Here is a 17,745-nt window from a genome sequence, read left to right on the forward strand (position 1 = left end):
TGGACACACAGGACTGAGAATTTTTGCTCAAGAACCAGTTTTCGATCCTGTGGGGGCCCCGTATCACCCTTCTTGAGAGAATGCATGTTCTAGATCAATCTTGTAAATCGGCTCTCCGCACCGAGGGCAGTTTCCTGTGTTTCAAAGGCAAATTAAGTGCCCTGAGATCAAAAGAAGCCAGTTCCTGCTCTGCTCCAAGTAGAGGGATTGGTTTAATTTTTTTTTTAATATGAAATTTATTGTCAAATTGGTTTCCATACAACACCCAGTGCCCATCCCAACAGGTGCCCTCCTTAATGCCCATCACCCACCCCCCATCAACCCTCGAGGGATTGGTTTATTTTTTTTTTTTTAATTTTTTTTTTCAACGTTTATTTATTTTTGGGACAGAGAGAGACAGAGCATGAACGGGGAGGGGCAGAGAGAGAGGGAGACACAGAATCGGAAACAGGCTCCAGGCTCCGAGCCATCAGCCCAGAGCCCGACGCGGGGCTCGAACTCACGGACCGCGAGATCGTGACCTGGCTGAAGTCGGACGCCTAACCGACTGCGCCACCCAGGCGCCCCGAGGGATTGGTTTAAAATCGAAGCTAAGGAAGGATAATCCCCCCGCTGGTCTTGGGACACCAGGGCCAGGGCCAGCGTCACCATCCTCTCCAGACGGGTCACTTCCTTCCCTGCGCACAAGCCGGGGAAAGGTGGTTTGACCGGAAAGGCCTCCCGGGGCCCAGAGGCCGGGTCCCTGGTCCCAGCCCTCCATGGCCGCCCTCTCCTTCCAGCGTTCCCGAGCACGCGGTCATGGCGACACTTCACCGCACAGACTCGACGCTCACGGCCCTGGATGAGGAGACGCTGTGGGACATGATGGAGAGCCACCGTCACAAGATCGTGAGCAGCATCTGCCCCAGCCGCCTCACGCCCTACCTGCGCCAGGCGAAGGTGCTGGACCAGCTGGACGAGGAGGAGGTGCTCCACAGCCCCAGGTTCACCAACACGGTCATGAGAGTCGGTGAGGACCCCCCACCCCCGGGCCCTTCCCAGGTTCACCAACACGGTCATGGGAGTCGGTGAGGACCCCCCACCCCGGGGCCCTTCCCAGGTTCACCAACACGGTCATGGGAGTCGGTGAGGACCCCCCCACCCCGGGGCCCTTCCCAGGTTCACCAACATGGTCATGGGAGTCGGTGAGGACCCCCCACCCCGGGGCCCTTCCCAGGTTCACCAACATGGTCATGGGAGTCGGTGAGGACCCCCACCCCCAGGCCCTTCCCAGGTTCACCAACACGGTCATGGGAGTCGGTGAGGACCCCCACCCCCGGGCCCTTCCCAAGTTCACCAACACAGTCATGAGAGTCGGTGAGGACCCCCCCGACCCAGGGGCCCTTCCCAAGTTCACCAACACGGTCATGAGAGTTGGTGAGGACCCCCCACCCCAGGGCCCTTCCCAGGTTTACCAACATGGTCATGAGAGTTGGTGAGGGCCCCCTACCCCCGGGCCCTTCCCAGGTTCACCAACATGGTTATGGGAGTTGGTGAGGGCCCCCCACCCCCGGGCCCTTCCCAGGTTCACCAACATGGTCATGGGAGTCGGTGAGGGCCCCCCACCCCCGGGCCCTTCCCAGGTTCACCAACATGGTCATGGGAGTCCGTGAGGACCCCCCCCCAGCCTTTCCCAGGTTCACCAACACGGTCATGAGAGTCAGTGAGGACCCCCCACCCCCGGGCCCTTCCCAGGTTCACCAACACGGTCATGGGAGTCGGTGAGGACCCCCCACCTCCGGGCCCTTCCCAGGTTCACCAACATGGTCATGGGAGTCGGTGAGGACCCCCACCCCCAGGCCCTTCCCAGGTTCACCAACACGGCCATGAGAGTCGGTGAGGACCCCCCCGACCCAGGGGCCCTTCCCAAGTTCACCAACACGGTCATGAGAGTTGGTGAGGATCCCCCACCCCAGGGCCCTTCCCAGGTTCACCAACACGGTCATGAGAGTCGGTGAGGACCCCCCACCCCGGGGCCCTTCCCAGGTTCACCAACATGGTCATGGGAGTTGGTGAGGGACCCCCCCCCCACCCAGGCCTTCCCCAGGTTCACCAACATGGTCACGAGAGTCAGTGAGGGCCCCCCACCCCACCCAGGCCTTTCCCAGGTTCACCAACATGGTCATGAGAGTCAGTGAGGACCCCCCCGACCCAGGGGCCCTTCCCAAGTTCACCAACACGGTCATGAGAGTTGGTGAGGACCCCCCACCCCAGGGCCCTTCCCAGGTTCACCAACACGGTCATGGGAGTCGGTGAGGACCCCCACCCCCAGGCCCTTCCCAGGTTCACCAACACGGTCATGAGAGTCTGTGAGGACCCCCCCCGACCCAGGGGCCCTTCCCAAGTTCACCAACACGGTCATGAGAGTCGGTGAGGACCCCCCCCCCCCCCCGCACCGCAGGCCCTTCCCAGGTTCACCAACACGGTCATTAGAATCCATGAGGACCCCCCTCCCGCCCACTCCGGGCCCTTCCTGCCACACCAGCTCCACACGGGCCATGCTGGGAAGCCCAGTGTCCGGGCAGGGAGTGCAGGACTTTAAAGACTGCGTTCCAGACATGGGGACACTGTGGTGATTTCCCGTAGCTGCTGTAACAAAGGACCACAAACTGGGTAGCCAACCCCTGCAGAAATGCGTTCGCTCACAGTTTGGAAGCCGTGTGTGGGCAGGGCCTCCCTCCCTCGAAGGCTCAGGGACACCTCCTTCCTTGTCTCTTCCCGGTGGTCACGGGGAGCTCCTTGGCTCGTGGCCACATCCCTCCAGTGTCCACCTCTGCCATCACGCGGACTTCCCTGCATCTTCCCCTGTCTGTCTCTTATGAGGACACTTGTCATTGGATTTAGGGACCCCTGGAGAATCCGGGATGACCTTATTTCGAGATCCTTACCATAATTACATCTGCAAAGACCCTGTTTCCAAATAAGGTGCCCCCGACACTTTCCAGGTGGATGTACCTTTGCGGGGCGGGGGGCACATTTCGACTCCCTCCAGATGTCTTTGGAGCGGATTCTGACGGTCTGACTCGCTGTGCTTATTCACCCCAAACAGGGAAGTGAATAACCTCTCCCTGTCAGGTTTGGGGGATCGAACGAGCCTCCTCTCAAGGCTGGGGCCATAGGAAGCAGTAAGTGGTAGCTCCTTCTGCCTGTTCCTTACGAACCTCAGATACAGGAGAGAGGAATCCAAGCCGCGAGTCAGGCTGGGGGCGCTGGCTTCGCCCGTTGTGTCCTTTGTCCCGTGAGGCTCATACACAGGGTCTGCACGTGTCACCGACACACCGGGAGGTCTGAAGCGCAGACAGAGGTCAGCTTCCTCTTCCACGGCCAACTCTCAGTGCTCGGCTTGCCGTGGTCGCTCAGTGCGTACCGGCCCGGCCCTTCTGGAGACTGGCTGCCATCGTGTGAACTAGAGGGACCCACAGGAGCAGCGAGGGCACCCCCCGAGGATCCCGGAGCTCCGCTTCCACCCCCTGACTCCTAGATCTGCGTGGGTTCTCCCGCCTCCCCACCCCGTGTCCCCGGGGACGCCCTCCCAGGGCCCTGTTGGCTGAGACGGTTTGTCGTCCTAGGGCACTTGCTGGATTTGCTGAGGACTCGAGGGAAGAATGGAGCCATTGCCTTCCTGGAGAGCCTCAAGTTCCACAACCCTGACGTGTACACCCTGGTCACCGGGCTGCAGCCCAAAGGGGACTTCAGCAACTTCAGTGGTGAGAGCTGGCTTGGCGAGGGCTTCTTCGGAGCCTCTGGGTCCTGGTGCCTGCAGCCTCATGCAGACACTCTTCTTGCCCCCCCCCACCCCCCACCAGGGAGAGGTTCCTTCCTGTCCCGCTGCCCCAGCACAGGGGGCAAGGAGGCCCCCACTAACCACGGTGCAGGAGAAGGTGCTGGCGGCCTCTGGTCCTAAAAGAGATCTGTCCCCGATTACCACGTGCCACGAGCAGACCCGTCATGGGGCACAGAGTCTGCATTTGAGAGGTGCCGGCAGAGGGGAGGCATGTCCTTCCCCTAGAGATGCTCCTGAGCCGGCCTTAGCCTTGGCGGTGGGTGGAGGACGGCTGGGGCTGCGAGGGGGCCGAGGAAGAGAGGCCCCCGCCGCAGGGGAGCGGGAGCGGAGCCGGCAGCCTTCCGCACATTTGCTCAGCCGGTGGAGAAAGGTCTAGCCGGCCTGGTGGGAGATCCGGCCGTTTTTGTTAGTTAAGTGGTTTGAGGGTTCCCTGGAGAAGCCGGGGAAAGATTTTGTTGCACAAAGGGCGGGACTAACGTCACTCAAAACCGGGTAAGAAAACGTTTCTGCCTGTTTGGCGTCACAGCCCGCGTTTCTGTTAGAGCGCCGCTGGATGCCATGCAGCTTCATGGTCCTTGCTCTGTTTTTCTCAGGGTGACACTGAAAGGGAGTTAGCAACGAGCACACCTTAGCTGATGAGGGAGAGTCGGGTCTGAGCCGCAGGGGCCCACGGGGAAGCGAGAGGAGGGAAAGCTGGTACCGAAGTCACCAGTCGTGCTGTTTATTTAACCAGATGTTGAGTCCGGCTGAGCCGCTAGTTTGTTGGGTTTTGTTTTGTGTTTTATTTTTTTAATTTACATCCAAAGTAGTTAGCATACAGTGCAACGATGATTTCCGGAGTAGATTCCTTCGTGCCCCTTCCCCATTCAGCCCCTCCCCCCTCCCGCCACCCCTCCAGTCACCCACAGTTTGTTCTCCATATTTTTTTAAATATAATTTAACTTTATTATTTATTTATTTTTTTTTGAAATTTACGTCCAAATTAGTGAGCCTATAGTGCAACGATTTCCAGAGTAGATTCCTTAAGCCCCTTCCCCGTTTAGCCCATCCCCCCTCCCACAACCGCTCCAGTAACCTTCTGTTTGTTCTCCATATTTAAGAGTCTCTTGTGTTTTGTCCCCCTCCCTGTTTTTATCTTCTTTTTGCTACCCTTCCCTTATGTTCATCTGTTCTGTGTCTTAAAGTCCTCATATGAGTTAAGTCGTATGATATTTGACTTTCTCTGACTGACTAATTTCGCTTAGCATAATACCTTCTAGTTCCATCCACATAGCTGCAAATGGCAAGGTTTCATTCTTTTTGATTGCCGAGTAATACTCCACTGTATAGATATACCACATCTTCTTTATCCATTCATCATCCATCGACGGACATTTGGGCTCTTTCCATACTTTGGCTATTGTCGATAGCACTGCTATAAACATGGGGGTGCCTGTGTCCCTTCGAAACAGCACACCTGTATCCCGTGGATAAATGCCTAGTAGTGCAATTGCTGGGTCGAAGGGTAGTTCTATGTTTAGTTTTTGGAGGAACCTCCCTCCTGTTTTCCAGAGTGGCCGCACCAGCTTGCATTCCCAGAGCAGCTAGTTTTTAAGGAGACCGACAGATCAGGGTGGGGGCTCCGGCCGGAGACTCTGGGCTTTGGAAGCAAAGACCCCTGGGGGGGCAAGGACAGGGGGCCGAGGTCGCCCACCGGCCCGTGCTCCGCAGGGCTCATGGACACGTCCAAGCTGACCGAGTGCCTGGCCGGGGCCATCAGCAGCCTGCAGGAGGAGCTGGGCCAGGAGAAGGGGCACAAGGAGGCCCTGCGGCGGCGCTGTCGGCAGCTGCAGGAGCGCCTGGGCCGGGCGGAGGCCCACGTGCGGAGCCTGGGCCAGCTGGAGACCGACCATGACCGCGTGAAGCGTGAGGTGCTGAAGCTGAAGGACGAGATGCTCAGCCTGTCGTTGCACCACAGCAACGCGCTGCAGGAGAAGGAGCTGGCGGTCACCCGGTGCCGCGGCCTGCAGGAGGAGGTACCGGGTGCACCCCCACCCCCGCCCCCCCCACCCCTGCCGGGGCCGCCGAAGGGGTGGACACTCCTGGGAGCCACCTTCCTCCAGCGACGTCAGTAACCTGGGGCCCCGGGGACCTCCGTCCACCCCTCCCGGGTCCCCCGGTGGGGCCTGCGTCTGTGCGGGGAGCAGGGGGTCGTCGACGAGGCCCCCAGACCTGACAACACCTTTGCTCACTTCTTGGCTGTGGGCTGTCATCTTTTTTTTTTTTTTTAGCTTAATTTTTATTTATTTTTAATCTTGTTAATGTTTGTTTTTGAGCGAGAGACAGAGAGACAGAGCGTGAGTGGGGGAGGGGCAGAGAGAGGGGAGACGCAGAATCTGAAGCGGGCTCCAGGCTCCGGGCTGTGTCAGCCCAGAGGCCGACGTGGGGCTCAAAGTCACAAACTGCGAGATCACGACCTGAGCTGAAGTCAGAGGCTGAACCGACTGAGCCACCCAGGTGCCCCTCAGGTTTTTATTTTTTCACATATATATATATTTTTTTTAATTTTTAAAAAATGTTTAGGGGTGCCTGGGTGGCTCTGTCGGTTAAGTGTCTGACTTCAGGTCATGACCTCACAGTCTGTGGGTTCGAGCCCCGTGTCAGGCTCTGTGCTGACAGCTCAGAGCCTGGAGCCTACTTTGGATTCTGTGTCTCCCTTTCTCTTTGACCCTCCCCCGTTCATGCTCTGTCTTTCTCTCTCTGTCCCAAAAATAAATAAACATTTTTGTTTATTTATTTTTGAGACACAGTGTGCAGAAGCAGGGGAGGGGCAGAGAGAGGGGGACAGAGGATCAGAAGTGGGTTCCATGCTGACAGCAGAGAGCCCCATGTGGGACTCAGACTCACGGACCGTGAGATCATGCGCTGAGCCAAAGTCGGACGCTTAACCACTGAGCCACGCGGGGGGGCCTGGGCTGCTGTCTTCTGATTGACTTGTAGGAGCTCTTTCAACACTGAGGAGACTCATTCCCTGTCACTTTGGCACCTGTTCCTTGCCCTGGGGCTTTTGTGTGTTTGGCCTTGATGTTTAAATTTTAACTTTATTGAGAAAATTAATTTCAAATTTGTAAACAAATACACAAATACGAATATCGTCACCCCTTGAACAACATGACACACACACACACACACACACACACACACACACACACACACATGCTCTTTTTTTCCTGAACTACTTGAGTTATATATATCATGGCCCCGTACCCCTAAACATTTTAATGTGTGTTTCCTAGAAATAGGATATTCTCTGATGTAATCGTAGCTCAGTTATCAACCTCGTGCACGTTCATCAACACTATCTGTTTATCTAACCCGACGTCTGTGTTCCACTTTTATCCCCACCCAAATAGCATCTGTCATGGCATTTTCCTCCAGTCCAGGAGGAGAGCCTGTGGTCGTCCTGTCTCTTTAATCTGGAACATTTCTGCAGCTTTTGTCTATTATAGTGTGGATATTTTTTAAGAACACAGCCCCCCCCCTTTTTTTTAAAGTTTATTTATTTTGAGAGACAGAGAGAGAGAGAGAGAGAGAGCAGGGGAGGTGCAGAGTGAGGGAGAGAGAATCCCAAGCAAGCTCTGAGCTGTCAGCACAGAGCCCGATGTGGGGCCTGAACCCAAGAACCGTGAGATCATGACCTGAGCTCAAGTCAGACACTCAACCCACTGAGCCCCCCCCCAGGTGCCTCATGGCCCCTCTTTTCTGTAATAGACTATTCCTCATTTCGGGTTTGTCTCCTGTGTCCTGGTGACTGGACGGGGGTTATGCCTTTTTGGTGGGACCTGCACAGGGACGCTGGGCCCGGGTCCAGTCACCCCACCGTGGCACCAGGCCCAGCGCCCCTCGGTGCTTATGTTAATATTGCCCACCTGGCCCAGGGGCTGTCCGATCCCTCCCCTGTAACTGCTGTTCCTTTTTCCTCCGGCAGCGGAGAAGCAACCTGGGTGTGGGGGGCTCTGGAACCAGCAAGCACCCTGCCCTTAATCGGCATTTCCCCCTGGAGAGCCTCACTGGGGGTTCTTGCCCGAACTCATCTCTAGTCTGGTGGTTGCAGGATGATGAGCCCATCTCCAGCGACCCCTCTGGTCAACCAGCTGGCCCTCGACATCCTGACCGCGAGGGGGAGCCTTATTCCCCAGTGTGTGCGTCTGTTGTTGGCACAGATGTGTGCATTCTTACATCCAGTTGCCTGTAACACGTCGCTGTCCTGAATGAGTTTGCCCAAAGCGTCCCAGATTTGGCCAGTGGGAGCCCCTTTAATCTCTTCCGTGTCCTGTGACATGCCCCCTCATATTCCGAGCACGGACTCCGTCTCTGGAGGCACAAGAGGTTCCGGGGTCACCTGGTCCCCACCCGGCCCCAGCTCTGGGCTCAGCCACTCCCCAAAGGGCCTGGTTCCGTGCAGAGACCAAGATCAGGGCTCTAGGTGAGCTCATAGCTCCTCGGTCCTTCCAGCAGACAGAACTAGGAAGCGTGCACCTAAATGTACGAATACGCATACAAACAGGCGTGCACGTATGCGTGTCCGCACACACACTTGTATTTTAGAAGCCACGAGATCACACCCACACCTCAGATTCCAGGCGATCCCCAGAGCCTCCTCCCCCATTCCATACTCAGGCGCCCCTAGCCCCCCGGCGAGAACCCTCCCACCCACACTAACACTCACTTGCTCAGTCCTACAGTGCATGGAAAATACTTTCAGCATAGCTGTGCCCACACCAGCACGGGAAACAGAGCTGCTGAGGAATGTTGAGGGTTTGTACTTCAGTCCCGAATTGTGGCTGCTGGTCTCTGAATCCCTCCCCCTCCCTCTCCCCTCATGGTGGTTCCCCTGTTTGAAATATCATTAGGTTCATTTGCTTAGGTTTGTTATCAATTTCAGGTGCGCCCCCCATTCCGATCTTAATGATTTAATTTTACTTTTTGAAAATGTAGGATACGACACACCTAACCCAGTTGGCCCGTAGCAGGAACTTTGTCGTTGCTTACGGAAAATTCACCAAGTAGATGTCAGAGGGGAAAAAGTCCAAGTGGAAAGGTTCTTCCTTCTCTCCTTGACCCGAGTGAGTGCTGACTCCACCCTGACTCCCGATTTCCTGAGCTCTCCTCTTGGGGAAAGTCCCCTCTCCCCACGGACACCACACCCAGGATTCCAAGAGGGCAGGATCTTGGTTCCAGATCTGAGTTTCTCTTGGGGGCCCTGTCTGGCAGGGTGGAGGCCAGGCGTGTAATTTCCAGAGACCCACAGCCCTGGACAAGCAGCCCTGTTGGGGGGCACATATTTGCACGTGGATTACGAGTGCATCTGCATAGACCCGTCATCTCTGCTCCGTCTGGCTTGTCTTTCCTCTTTCTTTACACTCACTGCTTTTCACAAATCTCAGTTCCTTTTATGCAACGGATTTAGCAGAATACGGAAAGGCGGGGAAGCCAGGGAGCATGCTGGAGGACACTTGGTCACTGGCCACTTACCACCAGCCGTGGGGATTTGTTTTCCAAGACGGTCAGAGAGCCGATTCCCCGGGGTTCCTTGCTCTGTTCCTGGGGCCCCAGTCATTTAACTGCTATGCCTCATCTACAAAATACGGCTAGGGGCGCCTGGGTGGCTCAGTCGGTTAAGCATCTGACTTCGGCTCAGGTCATGATCTCGCGGTTCGTGAGTTTGAGCCCCGCGTCGGGCTCTGTGCTGACAGCTCACAGCCTGGATCTTGCTTCGGATTCTGTGTCTCCCTCTCTCTACCCCTTCCCCGCTCATGCTCTGTCCCTCAAAGATGAATAAACATTAACAAAAAATTCAGGGGCGCCTGCGTTGCTCGATCGATTAAGCGGTTAAGCGTCCGACTTCGGCTCAGGTCATGATCTCGCGGTTCGTGAGTTTCGAGCCCCACGACGGGCTCTGTGCTGACAGCTCGGGGCCTGGAGCCCGCTTCGGATTCTGTGTCTCCTCTCTCCGCTGCTCCCCTGCTCCTTCTCTGTCTCTCAAAAAATGAATAAACGTTTAAAAAAAAAACGTATCAAATACAGCTAGACTGCCTTTCTCCTCCACAGAAACTGGAACGACTCGCCACGTAAACCCTTTAACGGGTTTTGAAGTCTCGGGGGAGGGGCCCCTTTGAGCAGGAGCAAAGGCACCGTTGAGGAGGAGGGGTGGGAAAGGAGCTGGCTCCCGGGCTGGTGGGGAAACAGTGTTTCCATTGTCCTTCCTCCCCAATGGCAGCTGTACCTGCTGAAGCAAGAGCTAGAACGCGAGAAGATGTCTTCTTCCCACGAGCGGGACTGTCGAGAGCGTTCCCCGCAGATGGCCGACGGCCTGGGGCCCGGGGACAAGGAGCTGACCCGCCTGAAGGAGGAGAACGAGAAGCTCCGGTCGCTGACGTTCAGCCTGGTGGGTCCCCTCCCTGTCCCCTCCCTGGCAGCCAGCTGGAGTTTCCCGCGGGCCGCGGGGCTCCCGACGGGTGGTCCGTGGAGGGGGCGCTGAGGACCGACTGGGCTGCAATCTGGCGATACCCTGTATTTCCCTTCCTGCTCCTCCCCGGCCCCCAGCGTTGGCGGGACTCACAGCCAGCGGACGTGCATGACAACGCCCCACTCGGCTGGGCAGCGGCTGTGCTGATTCTATAGGCTGGGGTTCGAGGTTGTGGGCGGGGGCACGACGGGGGCGGGGGGGAACACTTCTGCCTGCCGTCCTGCCCACGCGTGCTCTGGTGACACCAGGGCCCCGGCATTACACAAACCCTTTGCCTCTCCTCTTCGGTTCCTTTCGGTCAATATCATGTCCATTTACTGAGCGGGGATAGACACTCACCGGGTGCAGGGTAGGTGGCCGCCCTGGCGCTGTCTGTCACGCGGCCCGGATGGTGCCATCGCGCCTAAGCCCCTTCCCGCAGAGCAGGTGACGGGCAAGGGCGTGTCCGTCGGTGTTCCGTCTCTCAGAGACCCTGCTGGTGGATCTGGGGACGGAGCGGCCCGACACTGCCACCCCCGGGGACTCTCGGTTTCCTTTACCTTCCGTCGTCGACCGCGTGGAAGTAGAAGTGAAATGCACCCGTTATGACGGCTGACCCGGCCTTTCCTTCTGTGAGATGCGCGGGAATAGGGCCAAATCCATCCACGCGCCCGGCCTCGAGATTTCCTGTTGCCCGTTCCCGGGGAAGAACGATGGGGTGCTTCCCAGGGGCAGGCGTCTCGGGAGGCCAGGGCCCCGGGGCTGACCTCTCTTTGCCCCAGGCGGAGAAGGACATCCTGGAACAGAACCTGGACGAGGCCCTGGAGGGCACACAGACGCTGGTGGAGCGTATCCACTCCCTGAGGCAGCGGGCCGTGGCCGCCGAGAGGCAGCGGAAGCAGGTGACCCTTCCGGGCCGCGTCCGGCACTGCGGGGCGCGGGCGGGGGCCGCGGGCCCTTGAGACCACACCGCGCTTAAACCCAGCGCCGCTTCCCGAACACGCTGGCCCGACCGCTCATCCTTCACGGAAGCCACGTGGAACACGGACCCCAGGCTAGAGGCCCCGTCCGGTTAGCGGGTGGTCAGAAAGCAATCGGACAAACGAGCAATAGAACGGAGGGTGCTCTCCGGTGGGGGCCCCCGGGGCCAGCACCAGGGGTTTATTCGGTTGCCACAACGGGCAAGGGGAGGACACGGAGGAAGGAGACAGCACGAGAAAATGAGGCGGTAGCGTCGCGGGAAATTCTTTACGTCTCTGGGGACGTGGAGTGAACGAAGCGCAGTTGTACATGCAACACCCACGCGTATTTCTTTAAGATTTTATTTTTAAGTGATCTCCGCACCCAACGTGGGGCTCGAACCCGCAGCCCCGAGATCCAGAGTCACACGCTGTACCGACCAAATTCAATTATAATCAGCATAGCAGCCCTGTGGATAGACGCACCTTGAAATTTGGCACTTAAGACACGGGCAGGAAGTCACCTGTGTTACCGCCTGGACGGCCCCCCCCCCTGCCTCCCCGAGGCACCCCAGCCCCACCCCGTCGTCAGCCCCCAGAGCCGCCGGCCTGCATGGGCTGTGTCTGTCCCCCGTCCAGTACTGGGAGGAGAAGGAGCAGACCTTGCTGCAGCTCCAGAGGACTAAGGGCGACCGTGACATCTGCAAGGAGAAGATCAGCGCCCTCCAGGGCCAGTTGCTGGGGCTGCAGCGAGAGCGAGACCAGGTGCCCGGAGGGGACGGGCCCCGGGGTGCCGGCCGGCCGAGTCCCCGCCACTGCTGTCCCCCGCTGGCCGGCTCGCTCGCTCGCTCGCTCGCTCGCTCGCTGCGTGCCATCCTCCCCCCTCTCCTTTCTGCCTCCCAGGCCTACTCCGCGAGAGACGCGGCCCGGATGGAGATTTCTCAGAGCCTGACAGAGAAGGACGCCCTCCGCAGGAAAGTGTTTGAACTGACAGACCAGGTCTGGGAGCTGCGCCATCGGCTTCACCAGCCGCAGGCCGAGTCCCTTCGAGGGGTGAGTGCCTCCCTCCCACCCCACGGGGATGCGGTTGGGTGGCGGGGCTGGGAGGCCAGGTGGGCACAGCGGGGGTGGGGGCGGTACCGGGCCACTCACCGTCCCTGCCGGGGCATCGGGTTGAGCCGCATCCACGGCACACCGGCTCTCGTGGGTGAACCGTGTTGCCGGGTCCTTGAAGAGGCACATCGGGGCAAGTTGGGTCTGTGTCCACCTCTCCTTTCGTGGTAATCTTGTGCAAGTCATGAAAGGGGTAGCTTGGTGGAAGGTTCTGGAACCTCTAAAGTATGGCGTTCGATGAAGAAAGCAAGCGTGTGAAACCGGGCAGGCAGCCACTTGCTTTTGTAGATGACGCATTCTGGGTTTGCAAGTCCGACGTCCAGGAGCTGACTTCCACGCATGAAGGGAACTGCGTTCCCCAAGGGCCAAAATGATTATAAAAACCTTCCGTTAGGATCTGTGCACAGCTCCAGCTCTGGCACCGGCCGGGGGGCGGAGAGCCTCTTCAGAGGTGCCCGGGAACTTGGTGAGGCCGTGGGAGACCCTCCTCTTCCTGGGCAGGGCCCCAGCTGCTTCCTCCTCCACCCTCCCCACCTTGACCATGTTCCAAATACGTATACATATAAAAAGACAGACAGCAAAACGCTAACGGTCTTGTTTTTTGAGTGTGGAGGATGGGTGGCTTTTCTTTTCTTCTCTGATCAATTCTGTTTGCCTCCGATACTCTGTATGGAGCGTGGATGTTCTACATATAGCATGTGTTATTTGTGTAACCTGTAAGGAACAACACGTAATCCTTAAAATACCATTCCCCAAGCTGGTTGCTTTCCTTCTCCTCAGTGGTCAGCTCCTGCTGTGAGGGGTGGGGGGTGGGGGGTCCCAGGCTCGGAGGAGGGGACGTGATGAGGGAACAGTGCCCAGAGGGAAGAGGTGGGAGGTGGAGGCAGGAGGGGGACACGGGAGGGAGTTGACTTGCTGGGACCCCCCCCCCCCCCGAGGGCATCCAAGAGGAAACTCTCCTGCGCCAAACAGCCTGTGGCCCGTCTTTGGCAGCCTGAGCAGGAAGCCGGAGCCCGGGAGCCGTGTCCAAAGGGGAAGCAGCGGCTCGTGCGCATGTTGGCCATCTGTCCGCGGGATGACCGTGACCGCAGCTTCACCGAGGTACAGCGGCTGCCTGGTCCCCTCCTGGGGCCCGGCCAGGCGCACCCCCGCCTACCGGGATAGAGGGGGCCTGGCTGGCACACCGCAGGTGCTAACGAAGTACTTGTGAAGCAAACCCGGTGGGGGGGGGGGCTGCATTCAGATCTATCTTCCAGTGCCTCGCTCCGCACCGTGGCCCTCACCAGCCAGGAAGTTGGCCTCTCTGGGCCTCAGCTGCTTTGTTTGTAAAGTGGGCCAACATTACCTCACCACGTAGATTTATCTACCAGAACTGAACTACACGAAATATGGAAAGCAGCTAAGAGGGTGCCTGGCACATAGTAGGTGTTCAGTTAGTGTGACCTTGCTCTGTGCTGTGTCCTTGTCGCCTCCTCTGCCCTGACAGTTAGGGACCCCGCTGCTCCGCGTGAGCCCCGTGAGCCCCGCGTGAGCCCCGTATGACCTCTGTCACGCCCCCCCCCCCCTCCAGTCTCAGCTCTGCTCTGACCTGAGCGCCACATCCAGCCGTGAGCTGGTGGACAGCTTCCGGTCCAGCAGCCCCATGCCTCCCAGTCAGCAGTCCCTGTACAAGCGGGCCGCAGAGGACTTCTGGGAAGACCCCTGGTCTTTCAGGTAAGGGACTGGCAATGGGGTTCAGATGGCACGGGCCCCGGCAGCTCACCGGGACCCCGGCCGAGGGCTGGTCAGGTGCCGGGAGCTCTGGGTCTGAGTCAGGGAGCAAGCGATCACCCTGATCCGTCTTCTTCCCACGCTTTCCAGCAGCTTCCCAGAAACCCTGCAGGTGGACCGGGGACCCTCCCCGGGGGCTAAGGCAGGTGCTGCAGACCTGGATTATGAGATTGTAGACCCGGCAGGTGAGTAGCCCCCCCCCCCACTGGACCTCTGCAGCGGCCCCCCTCTCCTGGGCAGCTGAGCAGGAGAAGTGAGGACAGGGGTCTTCAGGGAGGCGGGTGAGACAACCCAGTGCCTCTCCAGAGGGCAGGGGAGGCGAGCTTCACTGCTGCCCTGCCCCAGGCCTCTGGGAAATGCAGACCACCTGGTCACTCAAGCCCATGCCCCGATGTGCCCTGTTACTGGGTGTCCTTTCTATCTCACCTGGAAGCGGAGGGAGCTGTATTCATCTTTCTGTCCAGCTCGGCATCAACATTCACACGTGTTCTCTCCCTGTGCCCCCCCTGCTCTGACCCCGGGACGCTTAAGTGATACCGGGAGGCAAAGGGGGTTAGTCCCCACTGCTCCTGGAAGAGACACCTGCTGTGAGCATCTCTCCTCCCGGGTGCTGCCACCTGCCACCTGAGACCTCCCCACATCGCCTGCGGCCTGTTCTTCATATTTGTGACTTAACTGGTCTCCTCTCCTTCTCAGGCCACGGGCCCCACAGGGGCGGCCTCCCCACCTTTTCCACCCCAGCTCACCTGCCACCAGCCGTGGCCCCCCCCCCCGCCCCCCCGCACACACAACAGGTGCTTAGCACCCCGTCTGGAGTTCATGCAGTTGGCCACCAGGGGGCGCACGCACCTTGCTCTGTACAGAACAGCCACACCTTTGGGGCAGGCGGGGTCCGGGGCTCCCTGTGGGTCACTCACCAGGCAGCTGATGGCCGGTGCTGGCAGTTGCCACCGTGGGGAGTTGCAGGTCCCTGCAGAAATGCGGACCCAAGGTTATACCAGATCTGATTGGTTTTTTTTTTTTATGTTTTTATTTTAATCACCCGGTGTTTATCACAAGTGAACTCCTTCATCCCCCCCATCTCCTATTTCACTCACCCCCTCACCCTAGATTTGATTTTTAATGTAGCCAGAAATCCAGACTCTAGCTGCCCTATCCCGTAAAATGTTGGCAACTCAACTCTCACATAAGGACACCGTGTAGGTCAAACCCCACTGCTGTTTGGGGGAAGATAAAACTGAGGTTCTAAGCAGCGAGAAAGGAAAGGGGAAAGGGAGGTTCCGCCTCAGCAGAAGGAGACAGACCGGTGGGGGTGGGGGTGGGGGTGGGGGTGGGGGTGGGGGTGGGGGTGGTGGCTAAGGCTCTGGTGGGGGGCGGGGGCGAGGTGGCCCAGGTGAGCAGAAGCTCCGTCAGGAGGGGTGACCTCGGGGCTGGCCTGGCTCGTGTCTGAGCCCTCTGCTTCCGTCCAGAACTTGCCGACTGTGACAGCCTGCAGCCATCCTCCGGGGGCTTCTCCGTCTCAGCCAGGTGAGCGGCGGAAGGGCGCCAGGGCCAGCAGGTGGCAGGGCAGAGTGAGGACCGTGTCCCATCACTGTTGGGAGGTGACAGCATTTCTCAGGATGGGGTTGTGGCTGGGTGGGTGAGGGGAGGTGAGAATTCCAGATGCTGGGGTGGGTGGGGACAGGGCCGTGCCTGACCTCCTGCTCTCGGTGGCTCGTGGGCTCTGTCCCCTCCTCTCCTGCAGCAGCGTCCCGGTGCGGAGGAGGCCGGCCCGCAAGATCCTGAGCCAGGTCACCGTGCTGGCCTTCCAGGGGGACGAGCTGCTGGAGCAGATAAGTGTCATTGGCGGCAACCTCACAGGCATCTTCATTCACCGCGTCACCCCAGGCTCCGTGGCGGACGAGATGGCCTTGCGCCCGGGCACCCAGATCATGATGGTGAGTGTGGCACCGGGCCCGCGAGCCCCCCCAGGATCTTCCCCAGCGGCGTCAGCAGCCGCAGCTCCAGCCGGAGGAGAACGTGCTGTCGGGGTAGCCCACGCTCCCTCTCAGGCTGAGGTTATGCTCACTCGGAGGCCAGGGTCCTGTGACGAGGCCACAGGCCAGTACTGAGGTGGGGCCTTTTTAAAAAAATTTTTTTTAATGTTTTTATTTCTTTTGGAGACAGAGAGAGACAGAGCACAAGTGGGGGAGGAGCAGAGAGAGAGGGAGACACAGAATTGGAAGCAGGCTCCAGGGTCCGAGCCGGCAGCCCAGAGCCCGACGCGGGGCTTGAACTCACGGACCGCGAGATCGTGACCTGAGCTGAAGTCGGATGCTCAGCCGACTGAGCCCCCCGGGCGCCCCGAGGGGCCTTTGTTAGCTGTGCCAACCACTTTGTGTGTGTGTAGTGAAATGTGCGTAACGCTAATGTGTTAGTGTTCGCTGGGGGCATTTGAAAAAGCTTTCTAATTGTAAAATATTCGTTAAACTGCAAAACCCACTTAACTAATTATTATCGAGTGAATAGTGGGCAGGAAGGTGACGTTGATGTGGCCTGAAAGCAGGAAAGAGTCGCCCAGTTCCCGAGGGCTGGTTCCCCCAGGAGGAGCCTGGGGTGAGGCGGGCACAGCGCCTGGAGTCAGTGATGACAAGGGCGGGGGGGGGGGGGGGCTGCGCCTTGGTCAGGAGCCTTGGCCCCGCGGTTCGTCTTCGATCTCGTGCAAGGGGCACACACACACACACACACACACACACGCGCGCGCGCGCGCGCGCGCCCCTTCCTCACATCCCTAACACGCCCCTTAAGATCCTCAGTCATCGGCCTACGTTGCGGTTAAAGCGACAGGAGCCTTTATGACGTCTGCGGAGACGGTCCTGACTCCAAATGGGGCCAGTTCGGTTCTAACAGCATAAAAACGTTTCGAAATATATTTTTTTATTCTTTCTTTATTTAAAGTTTTTATTTTAAGTGCGGTTAGCTAACTAATCCAGGGTAAGATTAGTTGCAGGTGGACAATAGAGTGATTCGACACTTCCATCCGTCACCCGGTGCTCCTCACAGGTGCCCTCCTTCACCCCCGTCCCGTTTCACCCATCTCCCCACCTCCCCTCTGTAACCACCCGCGTGTTCTCTGTAGTTGAGTCTGTTTCTTGGTTTTTGTCTCTCTCTCTCTTTCCCTTTGGTCCTTAGTTTTGTTTCTTAAATTCCACATAAATCGTATGGTATTGTCTTTCTATGAATATTTCACCTACTCTCATACTTTCTAGCTCCATCCATGTCATTGCAAATGGCAAGACGCCATTCGTTTTGATGTTGAGTAATACTCCCCACTGTGTGTGTGTGTGTGTGTGTGTGTGTGTGTGTGTGTGTATAAACCACATCTTCTTTATCTGTTTCATCAGTTGATGGACACTTGGGCTGTTTCCATAATTTGGCTACAGTTGATAGTGCTGCTGTAAACATCTGGGTGCGTGTATCCCTTCTGATCTGTATTTTTGTATCCTTTGGGTAAATACCTACCAGTGCAATTGCTGGGTTGTAGGATAGTTCTATCTGTAACTTTCTGAGGACCCTCCATACTGCTCTCCAGAGTGGCTGCACCAGTTTGCATT

At 58.1% G+C, this 17,745-nt stretch overlaps 1 protein-coding gene across 1 annotated transcript in view; it reads left to right on the forward strand.

The window, feature by feature from the left end:
* Window positions 1-17,745, forward strand: part of CARD14 (caspase recruitment domain family member 14) — a 34,240-nt gene that overhangs the window by 8,045 nt on the left and 8,450 nt on the right. The window contains exons 5-16 of the mRNA XM_032591104.1: window positions 780-1,009; window positions 3,609-3,746; window positions 5,534-5,838; window positions 10,083-10,250; window positions 11,093-11,212; window positions 11,909-12,034; window positions 12,173-12,322; window positions 13,376-13,483; window positions 13,953-14,095; window positions 14,243-14,337; window positions 15,622-15,679; window positions 15,897-16,089. Of these exons, the coding sequence (XP_032446995.1) occupies window positions 799-1,009; window positions 3,609-3,746; window positions 5,534-5,838; window positions 10,083-10,250; window positions 11,093-11,212; window positions 11,909-12,034; window positions 12,173-12,322; window positions 13,376-13,483; window positions 13,953-14,095; window positions 14,243-14,337; window positions 15,622-15,679; window positions 15,897-16,089 (1,815 nt within the window). The 5' untranslated portion in view covers window positions 780-798. The remainder of the gene's footprint in view (window positions 1-779; window positions 1,010-3,608; window positions 3,747-5,533; window positions 5,839-10,082; window positions 10,251-11,092; window positions 11,213-11,908; window positions 12,035-12,172; window positions 12,323-13,375; window positions 13,484-13,952; window positions 14,096-14,242; window positions 14,338-15,621; window positions 15,680-15,896; window positions 16,090-17,745) is intronic.

This window comes from Lynx canadensis, chromosome E1 (genome assembly GCF_007474595.2).
Source record: "Lynx canadensis isolate LIC74 chromosome E1, mLynCan4.pri.v2, whole genome shotgun sequence".
NCBI classification, from domain to species: Eukaryota; Metazoa; Chordata; class Mammalia; order Carnivora; family Felidae; genus Lynx; species Lynx canadensis.